Genomic DNA, 23,371 nt, shown 5'->3' with positions numbered 1-23,371 from the left:
ATTCGATTTTCAATTTAAACTTCACTTAGTTAACTGGAGTCAGCCGAGGGCTCTAAACTGGGCTCCCTTCTGTTTTTGCTAGATTTCCAATGTAGATCTCCTATTTCTGGCAAATTCTGACCAAAGAATAGACACACTATGGTTCGTACATGTGAAATCACTGTCTAAATAGGTTACAAAATTCAAGTTTGATCCTGAAACTCACATTCCATTTGATTTTTTTTTTTTTAGCACATTTGATCTCAATTTCTGTTTTCTCCTTGTTCAGGGTTCCCACGGGTCCTTAAAAAGTCTTAGATAAAAAGTCTGGAATTTGAGGCCGCTCTGTGAGTCTGTAGGTCTGCTGTTTTTTTTTAAGCAACGGAGCGTGGAGAAGCATAAATTGAGCTTGAATGCTAAAACAGCCAGTTAACGGACACAATACACCTCACTCCTTCCAGAAACGCTTCCGTGCTGTTTGATGCCCAGTGTTACGCACTAAGCAGCAGGAACAATAATTTGTCTACTTCTGAGGACAGACAGATGTACAGACAAACCCTGTTCTAACCATAGCCCACACTGTCAAAATCAAAACGTGCCTCATCGCTATTCGTCAAAGATTTTGATTTCTTGGCAGGAAATATGGTATACCCCAGGATGGAACCACCGGCCAGCCACTGGATTCCTGGAGGAAAGGCTGCGGAACATCAGGAAGAGGCTGAGATCAACCAGCAGGTCGCGGAGCACGGCACAGACACCGCCTCAAACACCAGATGATGGCGCTCACCAGGACCAGGAAAATGCTCCTCACAATGTCTATTTTTTAATTCTACTATACTAGTTGGTAGACATTTGGTCCTTACTCACTCATACTCTCTCACTTGCTCTCTTGCATTCTTTCTTTCTTTCTTTTTTAGCCTGGAACAAACATGGTGGAGTACCTCCATGAGGCCAAGGCATCCAGACCATACCCCTACATCCTGACACTGGGAAATGACAATCAGCATGCATCTCAGACCTTTGTCATCGTTGCTGGACAGGCTTTGGAACATGACACACTGCTTCAGGCCATCGATGTTTGCTTCAAGGCATTCTTTATCTTAGACGTTAAATACCCAAAGCAGTGTGAACATGTGTGGGAATCCCTGCAGAGTGCAATCTATGAATTGCCAGGAGAGAATTGCAAGTAGAGCTAACGGCCTCAAAGACAGCTTGTTACTACCAGGCAAACAGGCGTTTGAAAAATAGGCTTGTTAACTGTTGTCAGTTGTTTTGCACTGAATGTTTTACTGACACTGATTTGAACTGTTCCAGTTCTCGACCTGTGGATATTTTGTAATAATAAATTTCAAGGTGGCGCCTTGTAAAGATTCCAGTATTGTTTCAGTGTTTATTGCATAATATATGCTTTGCATGACCAAATCTAGCATGTATTCTGTTATAGGTTTGTAGTTGAATAGTTTTATAGATATGGGTAGTCTATTGCAATTTATTTTCTTATAAATTGTACTGTAATGTGTTAGAATTAATCTGGGTTCCCAAACTTTTTCTCTCATGCCCCCCTTTTGGAAGCTGACAAGTGTTTGAGCCCCCCCCACCCCAAACTTTTTTAATCAGTTATTAACAGTAATGGTTGAGGATGGAACTGGTAAAAAAGAATTCAAAGTTGAACATTAGTGAAATAAAGGGCAGAAGGATAGAATCGGCAAACTCTTGTTTGTTCATTTCACCTATATAGATCATAATCATTCAGCTTTGTTTCACTCTGTATTTCTCCCCTGGTCTTTTGTACCCCCTCTGCAGTGGCTCCATGCAAGGGGGGGGGGGGTCTGGTCCAGATTAGGAACCACAGGAGTAATTTATTGTCAGATTATTATTTTATTAGGTGATTAATACAGGCTAACAACTAATTAACCCAAATTTAATCATCCCATGTAATCATCTTCAAATGGTATGGTTAGTAGACAGATGTAAGTTTTGTATAAATATTTGGTTGGTCTAGTCCAAATAGTCTCTGGGTAACTGAGGCAAATGCAAAAATGCAACCATCCCCACTCTTCCATACTTTTTTCCATAGCAAAAAAAAGTTTTAGGCTATTTATTTAAATTTGACCGACTACATACAGAGGCACAACAAAAACTTGTCATTAAATCAATTTAATCAATTTTATTCTCCGGGTCTGACAGGCTGAATGAGTAGAAACATTGATTAAATCAGTTGTAATAGTGAGGCCTGACAGTCTCAGCTCTGGGTGTGGCTAAAACAAAGTGGCGCGTCTCGTTTCCAAGAAGCTAGAGAGACGGGATGGACAGTCAGAATATGTCCACTGAGAAGGTAGCTGCTGTGATTGGGCTGGGAGTGGGTGCGGCGCTTGTCTTACAAGGAGACCCGCTGGACTCAGCAGGCAGCGGGTATCAGACATGGAGGGAAACGGGGCTGCTCGGTGCTCCAGCACGGGCATTGGTCTGCATCATCGCCGGAGTTTCCCTCCTCGCCATGCACCGGCTGTACAGGCTGCTCTTCTGTCCGCTCGAGCTGCTTAAATCGACCGAAGATGTGGGATACATCGCCGAGGACGGTCGCTCCAGAGCCCAGGCTGCAAACGAGGTCCGCCGCAGGAGGAAAACCGGAGAGCTGCCTCCCGTCTACCCGAACGGCTGGTACCGAGTGCTGGACTCGCACCTGCTGGAGAGGGGCGAGGTCAAAAGTGTCTGTGTTCTAGGTATGATAAGTATTTGCATTACTACTACTTAAAACAAAAGTAATCACCAATGGCCATCAATATTGGCAAGTTGGTTTTCATTTTGAAAGAAGACAAGGCAATTAGTTATTAGTAATTGAGCACAGAAATTCTGTACTCAAGTAGAAGTACTGATGCAAAAAGGATAGTAAAAGTAGAAGTACTGATTCAACTTCATTACTAAAGTAAAAGTGAGAAAGTACAGGCTCTGAAATGTACTCAAAGTATAAAAAGCAGCCCTCTGAATGACATTTCTATAAGCTGATTCTGTGCAAAACTAACTGAACCTCACTTTTTCTCAAGTCGAGTCTCGTCTGTCTTCTGCCCTCTGTCTTTGTCGTGTTTTTTTTTTTTTTTTTTAACTTGTTACATCTTTTTGTTTTAGTTTGTCTTGTATGTTGTTTTTCATCTTGTTGTGTCTTTTAGGTTATTTTTTGATTGTTATGTGTTTTTTTTTTGTCTTTTTATGTTGTTTATGTAGTTTGTTGTCTTGTTGGGCCTTTTTTGTTTTGTTTCATCGTTTCCAGTCTTGTTACATCTTTTTCATCTTGCTGCGTCTGTTTTTACATGTTTTTTGCTATGTTCTATTTTTCTCGTTATGTCTTTTATGTAATTTTTCATCTCGTTGCATCTTCTCTTTTTTAGTCTTGTTACCTCCTTTTTTCTATCATGTTTTTTTTTGTCTTGCCCTTTCTATGTGTTATGGTCCCATCCATTTAGGATGAAACAGTCTTGATGTTGGGAAGGAAGCACACAATGCAGCAAAATAAAGAGGATGTAGTGCCCTCAAATGCATTAAAATTAAAGTAACAAAACTTTTTAGAAATTGTAAGGAGTAGAAAGTATACTTTCCACTCCTGTCTGTAACATTAATAATATTTGTCTGGCGCTGCAAAAAAGACAGATTTTTCAGATACACATGCTTTGATGGCTGGAGAAGTACTAAGTTCAGGGACATCAGCAGAGAGACAAAGACGATGTCTCTGCTCAGCAGGGGGACAGTCAGGTAGTGAAGATGACAACACAGCTCCCCTGTTTACCTGAGAAACCAGATTTTCATGTCTTTAATCGCCCCTGACCATGGGAGTGTTTTTACTGTGGTTAGCTTCCATAAAGTTCATGGGATATGAGCAATTGCTGCCTCCCCATGTTGACTTTGGAATCTGAGCAACACTTGGCCGACAGCCACCAGATGGCCTGAAACTGAGAGGGTTCATGAGGTAAAATAGATAAAACACATGTATTCTGGTGTGTGGAGTCTAACCGATATACTGGTCAACTGATATCATAACTATATCTGGTTGGTCTATATCTGTATTAGCATATATGTCGTCCAGTACACAACTGTATGATAACTTTTTTTTTAACAGAAAATAATGATAATAATAATGTTGTAAACGATCATAGATATGAATGAGTTATGATTCAGTTCCTGTTTTAGGCAATGTAATTGTTAATACAGTACAGATTCACCTCTGATTATTCTTGTGAGGATGTAATTTAACTAAACAAGGAGAACCCATTTTCAGTTTTTTCCATTCCAGTTGCCTCTGCCTGCCTTTCTACAACCCAGATATTAGTCCCTTCACCTGGTCTGTGTTGTCCTGTCTTTTGTAGGGGTGTAGTGAAGCTATGTTGCCAGGATATACATTTGAAATACAATAGCCTACTCTCTCTGTTAGTATACTTTAGGGATTAGGGTGCTTAGTAACGCTGTCTTTTTGACTAAAGCCTCATTGTTTCAGGTCTGCTTGTTTGATCTGAAGGTGTCATGGAGTCAGATGTTGTGGTTATAGATTAATTGCATTATTACATAATGGCAGTAAAGCTGCGACTAATGATTATTATTTCTTGGTTAAATTATAATCTCTCAGAGCCTGAGGTGATGTCTTCAAATTTCTTGTTTCTAGCCTTTTACTATTGGAAGGAAATAAGCGAATTATTATATACCGGGAAATCCTCAGGTAAAAGTGCAACACACATACTGTTTAACCTTATTTAGTTCATCATTTGTTCATATCGATCAGGTAATCATTCAAACATTACAGGGACAATTCACCCCAAAATACATATTATTATCTCACTTGTAGTGCTCTTCATCCATCTAGATAGTTTTGGTGTGAATTGCAGAGTTTTTGAGGTATTGGCTGTAGAGATGTCTGCTTTTTCTCAAAAATAATTTGCTAAAATGGCATTGGGCTTGTGTTGTTCAAAGCGCCAAAAAATACATTTGAAAACTCAACAGCAATGTGTCTTTCCAGAAATCAGGGCCTGGTTACTCAAGATAATCCACAGATCTGGTTATGAGCAGTTTCGTGTAGGAACAACTTTTTTTCTACTGAACCACACCTGCTAAACCGTATTACTGCACAGAAGGTGGCATCTACTCATAGATGAGAGGTTACAGCTCTGCCGAGGACGCCATTGAAGTTTCTGTCCCGTGACGTCAGAAGCCTCTCGTCCATGAGTGATACTGTTAGCAGATGATAGAAGGAAAATTGTTTCTACGTAAAACTGCTCACAAACAAAGTCTGTGGACTATCTGGGCTAACCTGGGCTAAGAGACATTGCTGTTGAGTTTTTCAAATGTACTTTGAGTGCCACAAGTTGAATGCCATCCTGGGTGATACTGAGGTGATATTGAGGTGATATTGATATTGATATTGATATTAAAATTTCATTTTTAGGTGAACTAGCGCTTTAAGAGCACTAGCTGACCTCTTTGATTCAGTGTTCATGGTGATCTGACAGCTGATCTATCCTCCATCAGATCTTTATGATCAATGATATGACAACTCATCACTGACACTAAGCTTTAAAGCGTTTGATATGTTATATTTATGTCTCTTTGCAGCTTGATATGTTGCAGCTCTGTCCAGAGTTTGAATTTATTTCACACACTGATATGTGATTTCTCTCTGCATATTTTCATCAAGGCATTTGATTTAAAACAGAAACGTGTTTCACATTTTAAATTTGTTATTCTCGTGTTGATACGCGGCTGCGGGACCATTTGATCTCTTCAGAGAGTTTCTTTGAGTTTGAGTTCAAAAAGGTTTCAAAGAGCGAGTGGTGCTTTCATGCTTCTGTCACATCACCTGCCATTAATAAACAAACAATATATGAAAGGTTTTACACCTGAAAGAAGATTTATTCGGGTGGATTCAGCACACAGATTATTTTTCATCACCTATTACTCTGTCAGCTTTTTTTCCACTTAAATGATTCATCATTTAATTTATAAAATGAATGTCCATCACAACAAGTTACCAGAAGTCGCGGTGATCATAAACTTGTTTATGTCACATTTTGACTTTTGAGAAATTTTATTTAGTTGATAAAGAACAAAAATATTAGATAGATTCAATCAGAATTGTCAATTTGAAAATTATTTTAAAACAATTAATTTTGTGGTGATCGACTAATCGACAAATTGGTTTAGCTGCAAAAAAAACATTAAAAAAATACTGCTAGTAGGTTCACTTATAAGCTTTTTCCAGAGCTTTTGGTGATGACCTACAGTCTTCATCAGAAGATGCAGTTTGCTCCGTTATCATGAAGATTAATCTGTTGACGTGAGCTCAGTGATAGTGGTAATTAAAATAAGGCTGCAACTAAAGATTATTTCCATTATTGATTAATCTCTTGATTATTTTCTCGATTCATTGAGTAGTTTTTTGGTCCATGAAATGTCAGAAGGATAACTGATTAGGTATAACTGTTTTCCAAAGCCCAGTGTTGTTGTTAGCGGCACCCCGTAGCTCAGTTGATAGAGCGTACGCCCCCATGTGTTGAGACTATCGGTCCTCTACAGCGGCCGCTGGCTTGCCTCTTGCTTGCCTCTTGCTTGTGGCCCATTTTGCTGCATGACATCCCCTGTCCCTCTCTACCCGCTTTCCTGTCATATTTTCAGCTGTCCCTATCAAATAAAGGCAAAAATGCCTCCCAAAATGTCTTGAAAAATGTCTTGTTTTGTCCACAACCCAAAGAATTTGAACATTTCTTCATTAAAAAATGAATCAAAACAATAATTCAATTATCAAAATAGTTCCCAACTAATTTGATAGTCTGTTAATAATCAAGTAATCATTGCAGCTCTAAACTAAAAGTGATACAAGTGAAATCATTCATATCAATTTATTTATTTAATATGCAGTCAATTAGACAGAATTGTGTTTTTCTTACATATCTCATCTGGTCCCCTCTCATCCATTTCACCACACGTTCTACCTCCAACCCCCTGACATTTTACTGTCCCAAATTCTGTTGACCCAAATCTAAACTTGGCTTCCTTTTGCATCCTGCTGTGAGCGAATGCTGCGTCTAGCTCCTAACTTTTCTCTGCAGTCATCCATTTACATCATATATCAAATCTGCAGAGTATCATTTCCCCTGTGCTGTCTCACACATTACGCTGTGGTTCAGTCTGGGGACAGCAGTGCAGTGCTGTGTCACCCCTCATTTGGACGAGCCTCAATTTGGATTTCTCAGAATTTTCCTGGGTACCCTGACGGCGCACTGCTGGCTCTGCAGTTACTCTTGACCACAGACATTGAGCCAATGCTAATCTGGGAGCAATCTACAGGTCAGCTAAAAGTCAAGCCAGATACAGTAGATACTACAGTGGGCAGAGATCTCCACATGTGGTCTCTGAAGACGCTGTGCAGAGCATTGCACACTGAACACCCTGTGCGCACGGTCTGCACCTGTTTTCACTGTAGTTGTCACATTTTCTACAACTGATGCCAACAGAAAAAATTCAAAGTTGGTAAAATCACATATATATCTACTCATAAGGGTTTTACTGATTAGTTAAACACTAGAGCTGCAATAATTAATTGATTCATTGTTTAATCAATCAAATTAATTGTCAGTTATTTTGATAACAGATGAATTGTTTCTGTCGTTATAAGCAAAAATGTCACACATTTGCTGGTTCCAGCTTCTTAGATGTGATGATTCACAGCTTTTCTCTGTCATTAATGACAGTAAATGAACAAACACATGAGGTTTTGGACTGTTGGTTGGACAAAAGAAGCAATTTGAAGACGTGTGAAGACACCGTGGACTATGGGAAATTGAAACAATCAACAATTTATTCATTATTCATGAAAGTAATTAGCAGATTAATCGATAATGACAATAGTTCCAGCCTTATTAGCAAAGTGAAAGTTTTCATAGTATTAAAACTCTAATCTAAGGCTCGACCGATACTGGCTTTTTGGGGCTAATGCTGGTGTTGATATGAGGAACGAATAAAATTCTGATATCAATATACCGGCTGATATTCTTTACACAGAATATTATATAATTAAATATAATTAATAATAATTTTATAACGATCCCATGAAACACTTGTGACAAAGATATGTATTCAAGGCAGATTAATAATAAACTTTATTGGCCAAAATGACAGGGTACTGAAAAAAATATATAAATTATTATAAATAACTATAATAAAAAAAAAAAGATAAAATAAAATGTATGTATATATTAAACTTGAATGTGAAAAAGGATCAAATATACATAACAATACTGCTTATAAAGCCAGTGAAAAAAGATCTGTATTATGCTCTGTTGAGAAAAAAAAAAAAAAAAGTTGATATCAGTGTATATCGGCCAACATATGCCAGTATCGATATAGATCAATATAGTTGTCATAGGCCAATATCAGGTCACCTATATCAGGCTGATAATATCAGCCGACTAATATATAAGGCTGAACTCTATTGTGGAAACACTTTATTTCATTTGAAGAATTTGGTTGTCTCTCCATTTATTTCAAAATAAATGTTCCAAGTTCCACCATAGGACCTGAGGACTCAACGTTTTTGCATGTTTATCCGTTTATTTACAACAAATTGCTGTTATTTTTCCAGTGTTTTTTTCAGAGAGACACAAACATTAATGCAATTGCACATAAATTTATTTTGAGTATTTTGGTGAAATTAAGTTGTTAAAAGCTTTTTTGTTAAATTTCATAACATCACCATTGGAGCAGCTCATCCGTGAAGTGTTTGTCTCCGCTGTAATTAATCGTCCTAGGTGAGCAGGTGGCAGTGTTTCGGGGCCAGAATGGAGAGGCCTACGTGGTCGATGCCTACTGCCCTCACCTGGGTGCCAACATGGCGGTGGGAGGACGGGTGGTGGGGAGCCGCATCGAGTGCCCCTTTCATGGATGGCAGTTTCAGGGGAACGATGGCAAGTGTGTGAAGATCCCTTATGCAGAAAAAGGTATGAACTGAAGGTTGTTATCAGTTAGTTTGTTCTATGAAAAGTATGAAGAACTGCAACATGACTTAAGTGTACGATTTAAACAAATGCACATTTGCTTTTCTAGTCCTAGAAGCTGTAATATTCATTAAATTTCATTGTATGAAACATTTGAAGGGAACAAAAATGCACTATAGCCTCATCAGTAAACTGCAAAGTTTGTCCTGAGGGTGGTGCTACAGGATATTTTGTGACAGATGTATAATGTTAACATTTCAGTCAGAGTGCTGATGCAACAAGTGAAAAATTGGGCCAACAGTGCTCACAGAAAGGTCAGCAAAATTATTTTCCAAGCTGATGGAGTGTCACAAATGGAAATGTTTGATCCTCTGGGGAGCATAAATGTGTTGAATTAAATTTAGATTGTGACAGGGCTGAACAGTTAATGGAAATATTATCAAAACTGAACTGCAGTTTTTTGATAAAGGTAAAAAAAAAGTGCCACATGTAACAGAGATGCCCTGGCCTCCAAATCATGGCCTCCAGACATAAAGGAACATGCTTATCTGATACCGATCCCAGTAAAAATAGTCATTTTTATTTATTTTCATTGAACATGAAATGTAAAAATTACCATTCTCACTAATATCATGACTCATATCTACAGCTGCAGTGACTGTTATACATGTTGACTAAAGAGACTGTACTGTTCCAGTTCCAGAGTTTGCTAAAGTGCGCAGCTGGCCCAGCTGTGAGGTCAATGGTCAGATCCTGGTTTGGTTTCACTGTGATGGAGAAGAACCTCAGTGGACTGTCCCAGAGCATCAGGAGATTACAAAGGGCGAGTGGGTCTATCGGGGGAGAACCGAACATTTTATAAATGCTCACATACAGGTAGGTGCATATATACTGTATGTGTGGATTGTTTTTACAATCACAACATGACAATGTTTTGTTCGTTTGAAAATGGAAACCAAATTGTTGAAAAAATGAAAAACTTTTTTGAAATTTTCATAAATGCAGATCAATGCAGTTGATAACTAATAAACACTGTGATTCACTGTGACTGAGGGAGGGCAAAATGACTCTGTCTGTCCCCCAGGCAGACAAGGTGTTTTCATTACCAAACCAGGTCATGCTGCCCTCTTTTCCCTACAGGAGATTCCTGAAAATGCAGCAGACATCGCTCACCTCGGTCACCTGCACACGCCCAGCATTGTCAGCGGAGTAGATCTGCGCTACATCAATAAAACCTGGGAATTTTTGCGGCATGACTGGAAGGTAAGCTAAAATGTTAAATCTGATGGTGCCTTTACCATACTTGCCAACACTGAGACCTCAAAAACTTTGAATTTCAGAGACTTTGTTTCCTGCTGTCTGGTGATTTTTAAAGAATGAAAATAATGAGTACACTGCAGCAGCATTTTTATGTTAAACAATTTTAATTTTACATTCTCAAGAAAAAATTCAAATATTGATCAGTTTTCTTACATTCATTTATTTTTGTCCCTTCCCCTAATAAAAGTAAACTGATGCAGCAGATCTTAGAAAATTCCCCCTTTCCTTTAAAACTTTACTTAAGAAACATGAATTCTTCCTAGGAAGTCTGGTTTGGTGTAGCTGTATTGTCAGGTGTAAACAGTAGACCTTGAGAGTTGTATAGGGCTCACACACGTTGTACAGTGTCAATAATAGATTGTGCAAATGAAAGGAAAAAAGGTGTGAAAATCAATACACACACAATACAGGAAAATTGTGATCCCTGAAGGAAATGGGGAGAGGGCAGGAAAAATGGGAGTCTCTGGGGAAAATCAGGAGGGTTGGCAAGTATGGCTATTTCAATTCTCAAAGCGTTAAACACACTCTTACCACACTGTGTTGGACTGAGCTCTAGTGATAGTATGAATCGAAGAACGCTGTTATGATTAGGTATCAGGTTACAGGTTTTACTAAAGAAAACAATTTCTGTTTTTATTTGTGGGAATTTTTGGACTTTTTGAATGTAATTATCTAAAAACTGCTCTTTAAAGCTGAAATATGTCAAATTTTTAATTATCTTTGATGGTATTGTGATTTTAGATGGTACAGAATATGTTTATTTTGAAGGCAAATTAAGTATTATGACTCATAACAGTGTATTTCTATGTCTGAATGCCACTGTATATACTTTGTCTGGGTATTTGCGTGTGTGTGTGTGTGTGTGTGCGTGCGTGTGTTTGTTCAAGGCTCAATGGGAACCAGAGTCAGCGCCCAATCAGCATTGTTCTCAGATGTTGGTGAAACATGCCTTTACTGTGTTTGGACTCCACTGGCCTCTGCTGGATGTTCATGTTGTGGCCAGACAGGTACCGTAAAGTTAAATAATTCCATTAAAACTAAAATGGATTTCAACCACACTACTTTGGTTTTATGTAACAATATCTACTGTACCTCAACTCCAGAGCACAGAACTGTATTTTTTTTAAATGTTAAATTTAGATGAAAAGTTAAAATTAACATAGCTTCTGGCTGTTTTGAAGACACAACAGCTCTAAGGATTTCTCTACTAAAACAGTACAGAGCCTTATTACAATTCAAAATCAGCAGGAAAAATGCTGGTCTGATGCAAACAACACCTCATTCTGCCTGGAACATTAGCAATCGCTGTGCAGTCTGTGCAGCCTTTTTATCTTGCCTGGTGAATTATATATGATGAATAAGCGTACCTTGAAAGCACTACTCTCACTAGTTTAACCAGTTTCACAGGGCTGCAGGGGAAGTAGGGTCCTGTGAGACTCAACACGGATGTTGAGGGTAAAGATACGGTTATTCTAAAGCAGGTAGGAGTGGGCGGTCAGCAGCATTATATTTAGAAGAGCGTGGGATGAAATTATCCATCCATCTATCCATCCTTCCATCCTTCCATCCATCCATTTTCTCACGCTTGTTGGGCCGCGGTGGCAGCAGCCTAAACAGGGCATTCCAGATGTCCCTGTCCACACAGTGCTTTCCAGCTTCTCCTGGGGGATTCCAAGGCCCTCCTGGGCAAGATGAGGTATCTACTCACTCCAGGCTTAGATGAACATAGATTAACTGAGAAATCAAAAGCTTTGCCCTCTGTCTCAGCTCCCTCTTCACCAGCGGTCCTGTAAATTGTCTGCACTACAGCTGACGCCGCCCCGTTCTGCCTGTCCATCACACTCCATCTTACTGTCACTCATGTAGTTGGAGTAGCAAGTCACTCCAAAACCAGAGGGAGCAATCCACCACTTTCTGGCAGATAACCATGGACTCAAAGTTGGAAGTGCTGACTCTCATCCCAGCTTCACACTCAGCTACAATCTACCCCAACTACAATGCATGCTGAAGGTCTTGATCTGATGAAGACAACCACATCATCTGCAAAAAGACACAAATCTGAGGCTCCGAAACTGGACACTACTCTCTCCAGATTGAGAGTCGTGCATTAATGGGCTTAACTATGTATGTAAATGCTTTGGATGTAGGGCTGTAAAGACAACCACATTACTGAAATACCACAGTCATCTAAATGTAAACAGCAGGGTTGAGTTAATTACCTTCATCACTGCAAATCAGTCTCATGTTGAGATCAGTGCTTCGATCTGTTAATACACCGAAGGATTAGAGCTGGTCAAGTCAAGAACACAACCTCTGATTGATCGAAACCCAAGGCATCTTGGGACTGATAGTGGGTGGGTAACAACATGCTAACAAAATGAAAAGAAAAGAAAAATTGATTAATAACCACAGAAGACATTGGGTATTGAATTTATCATTATGGACTTAGTTTAACTTATTTTTTCTTGGTTTTTCAAAGCTGCAATGTTTATTAACTGGCACATTGCAGCCTGAACTGTACATTTACTGCCAGCCCGACAACTTACTGCTAAGTTTAAGTTTCTGCTTTGCTGTGAGCAGCTCACTTGCACACTGCACACACGTACACACTGCCCTATTCTTAAAGGAAGTACACCATGCTTATAACAATATACTTCAATAAAGTACAATAAAATGTAATTATTTGTGCATTTGACGGCAAACCATGGCAAATATGTTGCTTAGTCACAGTGGTAAGAAAAAATCCATACCGTCACAGCCCTAATTATATGTTGATATTAGATAAAGCAAGAATATTAACCAACCTGAATTGATGTAATTATAGATGATAGTGCATAAAAGCACATAACACACATATTTTCAAGATGAACATACAGGTTGCATGTGTTTATGTTTCAGGTGGGTCCAGGAGTGGTGTTTCTGCTGTTTAACCACAGCTTCTTCGGCCGGGGTCTCATCATCCACTGTGTGACTCCGGTGGAGCCTCTGCTGCAGTGCGTCTCCCACATCATGTTTTATCAGTCTAATATCCCTCCTCTGGTGCCCAAATTCATCCTCAGAGCAGAGTGCACTCAGGTTCAGTACACACTTTTACTATCACTGTGATGTGGTCCTCCATAGCGTGCATGTATTGTGAAAAGGTTTGCTCACAACAATAAACCCACCAAGCCTCTCATTATATTTTAACATGGTTTTGCAGCACATTTACTGTATAATTTAATATAATCAACATTCTTATCAACTTTGTTTACAGCAGCAGAAGGATGCTATATTAAAATGTATTTTGGGGACTGTACACCAAAACTTCCAAAGTAACTGAACTAATAATGTGTATCTTACATTTATATCACTGTTATTCGTTAGGTTGATGATTCAAAGTTGCTCTAATGTAAAGAGATCATTGTGTGCATTCGCCTCCCACACTCGGTTTCTGCCTTCTCATTGCCACCAGAAGTAACACCACACAGTCACAGAAAAGGTGTAAATTGTCCTCATTAAACTTGATAATTAACTGTTTGGTGAAGTGAAAATCTGTCACTGATTTAACAAAAGGGAAAAGTAGTAAGTTGGCTCAAAAGACAAGGAAAAAAGTATTTATTTTTCTCAGTGGTAATAGTAACCAGATATCAAAGGTACCCACGAAAACTGCCCAAAGAATTTGGCAAAAATAAAAGTATCTGTTAGATTTACAAGGTAAACAGTTTGGTTGAACACAGAAGACATGACGGGTGAAGTTGTTGATGAAGTATGCCAGGCAGACTTGAATTTTAAAATTTAATCCATCCTCCCCAAAAATGCTGCACCAAGGTCTTCTCTGGCTAAAGAAGAAATCTGCTGAGGTGTTATGCAAAAATGTGAACCCTTAAAATGTTGATGCTCGTGTTTTCAGTTGGATTGGGAATCTTGGAGAATTTCTAATTGGGAATTTTCCAATACTAATGCCTATATTAAGCATTTGGATACAGACAACAAGACAATACTTTTGTCTAATTCTTCTACTAAACCATTTCTTATTTAATAAAGGAAGGAAGGCAGGGGATTTCTCTAAAGTTAAATTCTGCCTAAAACAAGCAGCATAACCTAAATGAAATATAGTGGAAAATAGTGATGTGCAAATCATGAATAAATTGCTGAAATGAACAACTGTTTTTACTAACTGAATGACTGAGGGAGTGACAAGCCATCATCTTGATGGCCCTGTATGAAATGTTGTTTGGGGGGCCCTATTTTGTGAAAGGTATGGTGGGAGGGATCCTAAATCCTCTAAGGTGGTCTGGGGCATCAATTTAATTAAAAAAAAAAAACACTTTAAGAGGAAAAGAGGCTAAAACTGAAAAACTTTTAACACATTTTTTTCTCAAATTCAAATCAAACATTTTAAGTTGACCCCTTGCAATTTAACCTACAGAAAACATTAATAAACAGGAACGCTGGGGAACAGCTACATCAAGAAACTCTTGAAAACTTACAGGATTGACAGAATCTGCATTTTAACATTTGCCATGTGTGCAGACAGATGCTGCATTTCCCTTAAGATGTTATTTAAATGTTAGGAACAAATTTGTTTCTTACATAATTATTCATGCTATTTCCAGACAGCATAAAATGTGAAAAAGAAAGCACAATGAAGCTGAAGGTCTGAAGGTCCATTAATGAGCATCACAATCCCATGAAGTGACTCATTTCACTTTCAGACTTTGATCCATTAAGTTCAGTAACATTCGGAAAGAATACAACAGGCACAGGATTCAAGTTATAGAAAGTCTCACGCGCAAATACTCTATGGATGCTGGTGTGGGATTCACTAAACTCTGGGTGACTTGGTTAGTAAAGAGTCTTACCTCCCATCTTGTCTAAAACCACCAATAATTCAGATTTACATCAGGAATTAACTGATTACCAGAAGAATAAAGTAAGTTTCTGTTACCATAGAATGAGCTGTTTATATCAGTAGGCAGGGTCCTATAGTGCACCATGTTTCTACAGTAGCTCAGAAAGGACCCTTTGCACTTTTTATGAGTTCATAGCCACTGTAAATAAGTTTTCCTGCCCACTTGGAAGGGGAATCGTACACTCTGGTTCTTTAATTGTCTGGAGTTTCAGAAAAAGAATGATGTAAGATAATTATATTCAGTTATTTTGGCATTTTGTTTCTCCATGTGGCATTAACACAAAGAGCCTCCAGAGGAAACTCAGTTTCAGGGGACAGTTCAAGAGGTGGCGTTCGAGTGTGGACTGTGGAAATGCCAAATCTCAGCAGCTGATGGAGAAACTGTGGAGTGACATTTAATTAACAGCACTTCACACAGACATCACTGCTGATAGATTATAATAAGTCCCTGCAACGACACAGCACAAATACAAATGATTCCTTTGGTTTTTCTGAAGTTACAGTCTGTCCTTTTCACATCTTCTACAACCTTCTACCTGTTTCAAATACAAAGAGTAAATACTGAGTTTGAGCCATAGATGAGATATTAAATAGGTTGAATTCTTGTTTTATATACAATCTATGGTTGAAGTGAGTTGTAACCCTCCTCCCTAGACTCAGGAAGGCTCAGGCAGGCTGCAGGAACACTGCAGGAGCGCAGAACATGCACAAGATTGTAAACTGACAATAACAAGCGCTGACGAGTCCTTGACTGTAAGTTGATGAGCTGTTTATAACTGTCTCAGGAGTCAGTCTCCATTAAAATATTGCTTAATTTAAATGTTACAAACATTTACACCTTCTACAAGATTATTAATGATTTTTTACAACTCATAAGGCGAACATTTGGCGTTAATTTGAATGAATTAACAGGGCACAGGCAAACAAAAACTTATTTATATTCTGACCCAGAATAGAAATTTCAAAGTAGAACACTGTGGGTGTAGCAGTGAGGCCAGAGAAGCAATTATTTCAACTTACCACCATCTCCTTGATCTCTGCTGACATTACAGTTATTTTATTATTTATTACAATAGTTATATCACAGATTTCTCCTTTAATATTCATATACTCTGTGTTTATCTTTGCCACAGCTTCTTGAAATCATAATTCACAAATCCAGTGCAGTGACCTTCTCCCCTGTCTTCTTTGTGTGTTTAGTTTGAGCGGGACGTGATGATCTGGAACAATAAGAAGTACATCTCCAAGCCTCTCCTCGTGAAGGAAGACTCAGCCATCCAGAAGCACAGGCGCTGGTTCAGTCAGTTCTACAGCGAGAACAGCCCCCGGCTACAATACCAGCGTGACACTTTGGACTTCTGACCTCCCCAAACTGCAGGAGGAGAGATCAGTGGAGAAGATGCCAGGTCAGGGTTGACATTAATCAGACGTCTCAGAGGTGGAGTCCAGGGTTGATTTTTATCTGTCATGTATGATAAATTGAAAGAGGAGACGTGTTTGCGGGATGGGGCTGGGTGCTCTTTTGAAAACCTCAACCTTACATTAAACCTGACTTTTCAGTTTTAAAAATGCAAGTGCCTGCAGCTGTCATGTTGGCTTGTTGGACTGGTATAACTGAGGGAATTCAGTCCATGAATGTGAGAGTTTGATAAACCACTTCTAATATTCAAAGCAAGCGATACTAAGAGCACCACAAATGCCTTGCTGTTATTCTAACATGATCATGAAAGCCATTTTTACTCTGAAAAATGTCGGTCAGTAACACTTTACATTAAGGTGCTTGCAATAAGTGTTAGTTCATAAGTAATAAGGCCCTAATACAATGCTTATTAACAATAACATGTGTTAATAAGACTATTTAACTGTTAATAATAGCATAATAAACATGTTTATTGTTAAATTATAAGACATGCAGAAGCACTTGTAGGAAACTTGTTAACATTGCTTATTAAGGTTAACTAATCCTTTATTATGCACTTATTAACAGTTAACTAATGCATCTAAAGAATGAACAAAGCTTATTATGATTAAATAATGCCTTTTTGCCTTCATTGGACAGTGACACCAGCACAGAAAAAGGAGAGGAGGGAGATGAAGAGTGTCTGTCCAAGATGCCTGAAAATAATAATAATAATAAAGATCATGCTTAATAGGTGTTATTAAGTGCATAATAAAGGACCAATTAAGTTAATAAGCGTTGTTAACCACTGCTTATAAATGTCCTATAATCTAACAATAAACATGTCTATTATGTTAATATTAACACTTATATAGTCTTATTAACACATCAGTGTTAATAAGCATCTTATAAGGGCCTTAGTAATACTTATTATAAACACCTTAATATTAAGTGTAACCAAACTGTGAATAATAACATATACTGTGATACATAGAGTATATAACCAGTAATATTCTTGGGCATGAGTGACTGTTTTAGCTTATTATTATTATTATTATTATTATTATTATTAGTAGTAGTAGTAGTAGTAGTAGTAGTAGTAGTAGTATTTCTTTCTATTATTTCAGGCTTTTCTGTCTGTCTCAAGGCTTCTCCTTCTGCAGTGTGTCTCATAATATGATTCGTTATCAGTTTCTTTCTCACTTTGTCTTTATCTGTGTGAACCTGAATGTGGCCGTCTAAACTCTAAAAATCTTTAAATCTTGAATGTGTAATCACACTGGATAATCCCTCAGCAGCAGTTATAAAGGCAGATGTGTTTGTTTTCTGATTGATATCTCAGGTTACTCAACAGTCAGCTGATAGTGATGTTTTAGTCACAGCCATGTGTAATTACAACTTACAGCAGCAGTTCACCCCAAAATCAATTCTTCCCCTGGCCTGTAGTTTTATGTTACGCAATTTTGTATGATGTTAGACATACTGTATAAACATGAGTGTTACTATTGTATCTTTAAGTTTTTGTATGATCTGTATCCATGTGTACACATTGTAGTAAGATCTTCTCTGTGCACAAGTGTGTGCTGTATTAAGCTCATATATTCAAGTAAGATCAACTGACAGATATCTACAAAACTCAGCAACTCACACCAAAACAGTATAGATAGATAAATAGCACTACAGGCCAGAAGAAAGGAGAAAGAGGGGTGAACTGTCCAAGCAATTTTTCTACTATGAACGTGATAATTGTATGATTGCGACCGACGTGAGAAGCTACACCTGCATTTCAATTCATGTCAAAGACTGTGAATCACTGAAACCAGGAAAACTTAAACCTGACTAATGGAGGGATATTTCCTGCTACTGGATGGGCTGGTACTGCATTATCAGGTGGAGACTACTGAGTAGTAATGACTACATGCTTAATGTGAGGTACAGCAAAGACTTACTGAGTAATCATTAAAAATTGATAAGATACAAATGCAAGTTTTTTTTCTCAGTTTTATTTAAACAATTCCAGCATTTGGTGTGTGAAACATTAACTTAGGAAGCACAAATAATCTAAAGGAACAATAATAAAACAGTGAGGCTCTCACTCAAAACAGCTGTTTCCTATTCAACAAATGAAACAGACAAATAAAACATTGTCAAATGGGGCACAGTTACTTTCATTTCTAGACTAACAAGACAGAAAAAAAAAATGTGAGAAAACCTGTGAGCTCCAGTGAAACAGTACATTAAACACACGTTGGTTAATTATTTTTTAGTTGGTTAATTTGTGACAGCAGTTAATCAGTTAATGATTAACCATTAACATTCCTAGTTTGTAGGCGAGTAGGTTAAACAGAGCCTCCACCTGTTTCCAGGCTTCATACTATAAGTGAACCATCAGCACTACGGCTCTGTACTTAAATCTGCAATAACTGATTTTTTCTCTAGGAGCAGAGAAAAACAAAAACAAAACATTCTCTGTCTCTCTTAATTGCTTGGAAGTTCACATACAAGCAATCATCCACTGATTTTACAAAAGCATTGATTATAGCTACTTTAACACAGAGACATGATAATGATCATCTAATCTCCCTCTCATAAAGAGAGCGAAAGATGCATATTTCCCAAAAATGTTGAACTTTTCCTTTAACAAGCACACCTGTGCGTAGAGTCATATGTCATTTAGATAATGTGGCACAAATGGGTTTGGTTGATATGTTAATATTTTGTTGATATTGTGATATGAGACAAGATATCATCTTACATTTTGGATATTGTTTTATCATGATATGAACTTATCAGACTGTTGTAGCTGCCCTATTATTTGACTTTACCCTTAGTCATTACATCCTGGTGATTATTGTTGCAATATCGGTAAATAGCAATATCGAGATATTTGTTCAAATATGTTGTGTCACCCAGCGCGAGGCACAAATTATTTGCTTATGACAGATGATGATTTCTGTTCTGAAAGAAAATTATTGACCCACATTGAATCACATTTAAAGAAAATATCTTTTACCTTCATTTTTCTGAGTGAAACAAAGAAGGTATGCAAGTATGTAAAAGCTAGACATCTTCACTGTAAAAAAAAAAATGTTGAGACAACTCTAAATTTCAAGACAGGTTACTGCAATAGATTTTTTACTTTTGAGCACAACTCAGACTGTTAAGTTTTCAAATAAACTAAAAAGTTTTGCTGAACTATAATATTTAGTTGAGATAATTTTCTTTTCTTCTTTCTTTCTATCTTTGAGTTCTAGAAACTAAAAAGATGACCAAAAATTGTTCACAGTGAGATTTGAATCTTTATTGTCATTTCATAAAAAAAAAAACAAATAAATAAATATTAACCAGTATTCACTTTCACTACTGTGAGTTTTATTAGTAATTTTTTTACAATTTAAGTACAATTTTGTGTAGTTTCAAAAACGCAGACATTCAAGTTTATCTAAAGAATAACAGTAAATTATCTCTACAATTTCAACAAAAGAATAGTAGTGGGTAAAACTTTTTCAGAACTTAAAAGTTTGTTTTGGGCTCAAAACTCAAAAAATCTATTATAATAAGTTGCCTTGATACTTTCATAGTCAGAAAAAAATAAAGTTTTTGTTTTCACAGTGTTCTGCATCTACAGCAATACTTATACTTACCTTTATATCAAGTCAGTCCTTACTCAATGTCAGGTCTGATCGTTCTTGTTAAAGTGTGTTGCTCACTGTCATAAATGCGAGTTCCTGGAGCACACATGCATGTAAGACAGCGATATGCAGTTTTCAATATTTCTTTTAGTTTATTTGCTACTGGTGCACATTACTGACTTCATCACTGATAACTACAACGCTGTGACAATATTAAATGCTTCTGTGCCTTGTTGTAAATGTGACAAAGTATAAAAGCAATAATCTTGAGTCGACGGTGATGAGTATGTGGGATTGCTCAGCATCACATTTTAATTTCCGTTAGATATATCGGATGGTAATAGAAGAAGAAAGATACATGTCAAAGAGAAGAACCAGCAGTGTTAAAAAGGCACAATATGCTTGTTATGAACATGAGATGAACTCCTCCTTCTGTTCCTCCACCTGATGAAAATGTATTTTTGTAACGGGCTAATGTACAGATGTAATGTTTATTTAAATGTGCAGAATAAATCTGTCTGCTCACTTCTAATGTGTGTGCTCATGCATTTCTGAACTGGCAAAAGCTTTCCGTTGCGCTGAATACATTAGCGAGTTAAATTGAGCGTAATAGTGAAATGTTCACTGTGCTACATACTTGGCCAGTGGCACTTCTCTCAGGCTTGTATTATTGCTTAGCACTCCTTATCTGTTAATGTGCTTATCTTATCTGGGCTTGTGATGGGAGAGGGCTGTGTTGCCTTTGTTATACAGAAGCATTACATCAACAGTTGGCTCACTTTAGCTTTGTACGGGAAGAAAGTAGACTGTAATGAGGAAATATATTGAGTTTGTGTAGGGCTGTGTTAAATGTGTCAAACAGATGAAGGATGGCAGAGGCAGGAGTTCTTGAATCGGAGGAGGAAGGCGCCATTACACTTGAAGAAAAGCACCTGCCAGCTACAGAAAAGACTTGCGTCAGAGTTTCATACACGCCGAGCAGGGGAGCAGGAAAGCATGAAGACGAGATCGACTCAGTCACACAGCCCCTGCTTCAGCACAAACATCAGGACAGCCGTGATGAGAATCACAAAGCAGACACGCAAACGGCAACAGCTGGGCCTGACCGAAAGACATCTGTTTCGCAAGAGCTGGAATTGGCTGGCAGGGATCAGGCCGGCTGCAGCGGCAGCGTCAGGAGTTTGTGCAGCAACAGCAGTCGGCACGAGTGCCCCATCTGCAGCGAGCTGTTCGACTCACGCGGAGATCACCGTGTCACCTTGCTCAACTGCGACCACAAACTGTGCCACCAATGTATAGCCGGAATCATGAGACGCGCCAAGGACCCGGGCCGTCTGCGGTGCCCCTTCTGTCGACAGACCACCCCGTTCCCGCAGTGGGAGATCAGGAGGCTGCAGGAGGAGTCGTACAGCGTTTACGAGCCCAGGTCGGCCCTCATCATTGGCTCTGAACTTCAGGCCATGCCAGCATCACAGCTTGTTAGCTTTGTTCCGGAGAGGCAGCAAACACGCGCAAACATATGTGGATGCTGCCCTTCCTGTCTTGTCAGAGGACTGAGACTGATACGTCTGCACTCCCTCTGCTTCTCCATCGCCGGCCTCCTGCTGCTCTTCCTGGTGCTGCTGGGCTGCTTCCTCTGCGTGGCTGTTCCTTTCATAATGTTGTACATATTTTACAGTGATGGATAGGCTTACAGATTTGAGTCACTTCAAAAGTCTGACATTCAACAGGGAACCTGCAATCAGTATGCAAAATACCTGGTGGCAATTACGGGGGTCCCACCTACTGAGTGTTGAAGTATGAGAATGTAAGACTTCATGGATGCAAGCGAAGGCAATCAACTAGGTTATAGATCCTTTTAGCACAGAGATTGATGATGTCACAGTGTTAGCTGGAGGTAAAGCAAAGGAACTTGGAGACAAATTTGAATTACTAGTAGTAGGCCACAGGCCCACGTGACAGGGAGAGCAAAATGACAAACATTCTGTTTGTTTAAAAGTAAAAAGTTGCCCTCTGTGCAAAGTGAACTTAATCTCACCTTTTCTTCATGGTCGAGTCTCCCTCTCTGTCTGTTACATCTTTTTACACCTTTTATATGGTTTTTGTCTTGTTGCGGTCTGTTACGTCTTTTATCACGTTTTCATCGTTACGTCGTTTTTGTCTTGTTACATAATTTTGTCTTGTTATGTATTGTTACATTGTTTTTGTCTTATTACATCTTTCACATCATTTTTGCCATTACATCATATTTGTCTTGTTATTTGTATAGCTTGTGAATACAAAATTAGCCTATAATGAACTTTGCTTCCTCTTTGACATATTTTCCGAACTTGATGTGCCATTGATGGCAATATAAAGGGGAGCACCACAACAATATGCAACATTTTTCTGTATTCATATTTGTGAATAAATGTTTTGGAATTTGAAGAATGAAAATTAGACTTAAAAGACATTTTAAAAGACATTTTACTGACAAGCAAAGGTGCCAAAAGATTTTTCTAGAGACACGGCAAAATCTTGCTGTTGAGACTTTTTTGAACTTTTTTCTCTTTGAAAAAAGAAATCTGAAAGGTTTGGTGTATATTAATTTTTGTTTGAGACCCATACTGTCAAATTTATTTATTATAGATCTATGCTCATTTTTCAATCTATTTTTGACAACATATTTTTTGATGTTTTACATTTTTTTCTCTGAAAAGTTTGGTATTTTTCCAATTGTTGTGGATATGTATAATGTCATTTGTGAAGTTTTTGATATGAATTATGGGTATTCTCTACAAGAAGCAGTCTGAGGAAGAGCCTGGAGTGCAAAATGAGCAGTCCAACCTCGAGATCACTAAAATCGGGAGGATTTCAAAATAAAAAAAATTGAGTTTCAAAGGTATAGTTTCCTGCATTCTGGTGCCCTGCAACAACATTTTTATGTTAAATACTTTTTTTTTTATTATACTTTTAATTAATTAATTAATTCATTCATTCATTCATTCATTCATTCATTCTTTTATTTTTTGCCCCTGCCTCTAAAAGAAAATTGATACGGTAGATTTGACAAAATGCAAGCCCCTTTCCTTTAACACTTCCTTTAAAAGATGTGAATTGTTTTTTCCAGGAAGTTATGGCTCATAGTCAGAAACTGTTTGTGATAACGAAAAGGAAAAAAAAAAAGAGTGAAAATTTG

The 23,371-nt window shown here is 38.0% G+C and overlaps 2 protein-coding genes across 2 annotated transcripts; both read left to right on the top strand.

The window, feature by feature from the left end:
• The first annotated feature begins 2,094 nt into the window (after positions 1-2,094).
• On the top strand, positions 2,095-16,736 carry LOC146308161 (cholesterol 7-desaturase nvd). The gene is made up of 7 exons (XM_084746046.1): positions 2,095-2,702; positions 8,766-8,954; positions 9,649-9,827; positions 10,092-10,214; positions 11,159-11,278; positions 13,170-13,346; positions 16,363-16,736. Exons 1-7 carry the CDS (start codon positions 2,285-2,287, stop codon positions 16,522-16,524), a joined length of 1,368 nt encoding a protein of 455 aa, XP_084602172.1. The 5' UTR covers positions 2,095-2,284; the 3' UTR covers positions 16,525-16,736.
• Positions 16,737-20,209: 3,473 nt separating this feature from the next.
• Positions 20,210-22,944, top strand: LOC146308160 (uncharacterized). The gene has a single exon (XM_084745968.1). It carries the CDS (start codon positions 21,063-21,065, stop codon positions 21,879-21,881), a length of 819 nt encoding a protein of 272 aa, XP_084602094.1. The 5' UTR covers positions 20,210-21,062; the 3' UTR covers positions 21,882-22,944.
• Positions 22,945-23,371: the final 427 nt, after the last annotated feature.

The sequence above is a fragment of the Lutjanus erythropterus genome, chromosome 20, assembly GCF_056507025.1.
Source record: "Lutjanus erythropterus isolate fLutEry1 chromosome 20, fLutEry1.hap2, whole genome shotgun sequence".
Lineage (NCBI taxonomy): Eukaryota > Metazoa > Chordata > Actinopteri > Lutjaniformes > Lutjanidae > Lutjanus > Lutjanus erythropterus.
Note: the sequence above shows the minus strand (reverse complement) of the source record. Positions and strands in the feature narration are given on the sequence as shown.

Coding starts and splice junctions, on each gene's coding strand:
- LOC146308161 (XM_084746046.1), top strand. CDS start 2,285: ATGGACAGTCAGAATATGTCCACTGAGAAGGTAGCTGCTGTGATTGGG. Junction 8,955..9,648: donor GATCCCTTATGCAGAAAAAG/GTATGAACTGAA, acceptor GTACTGTTCCAG/TTCCAGAGTTTGCTAAAGTG. Junction 9,828..10,091: donor TTATAAATGCTCACATACAG/GTAGGTGCATAT, acceptor TTTTCCCTACAG/GAGATTCCTGAAAATGCAGC.
- LOC146308160 (XM_084745968.1), top strand. CDS start 21,063: ATGGCAGAGGCAGGAGTTCTTGAATCGGAGGAGGAAGGCGCCATTACA.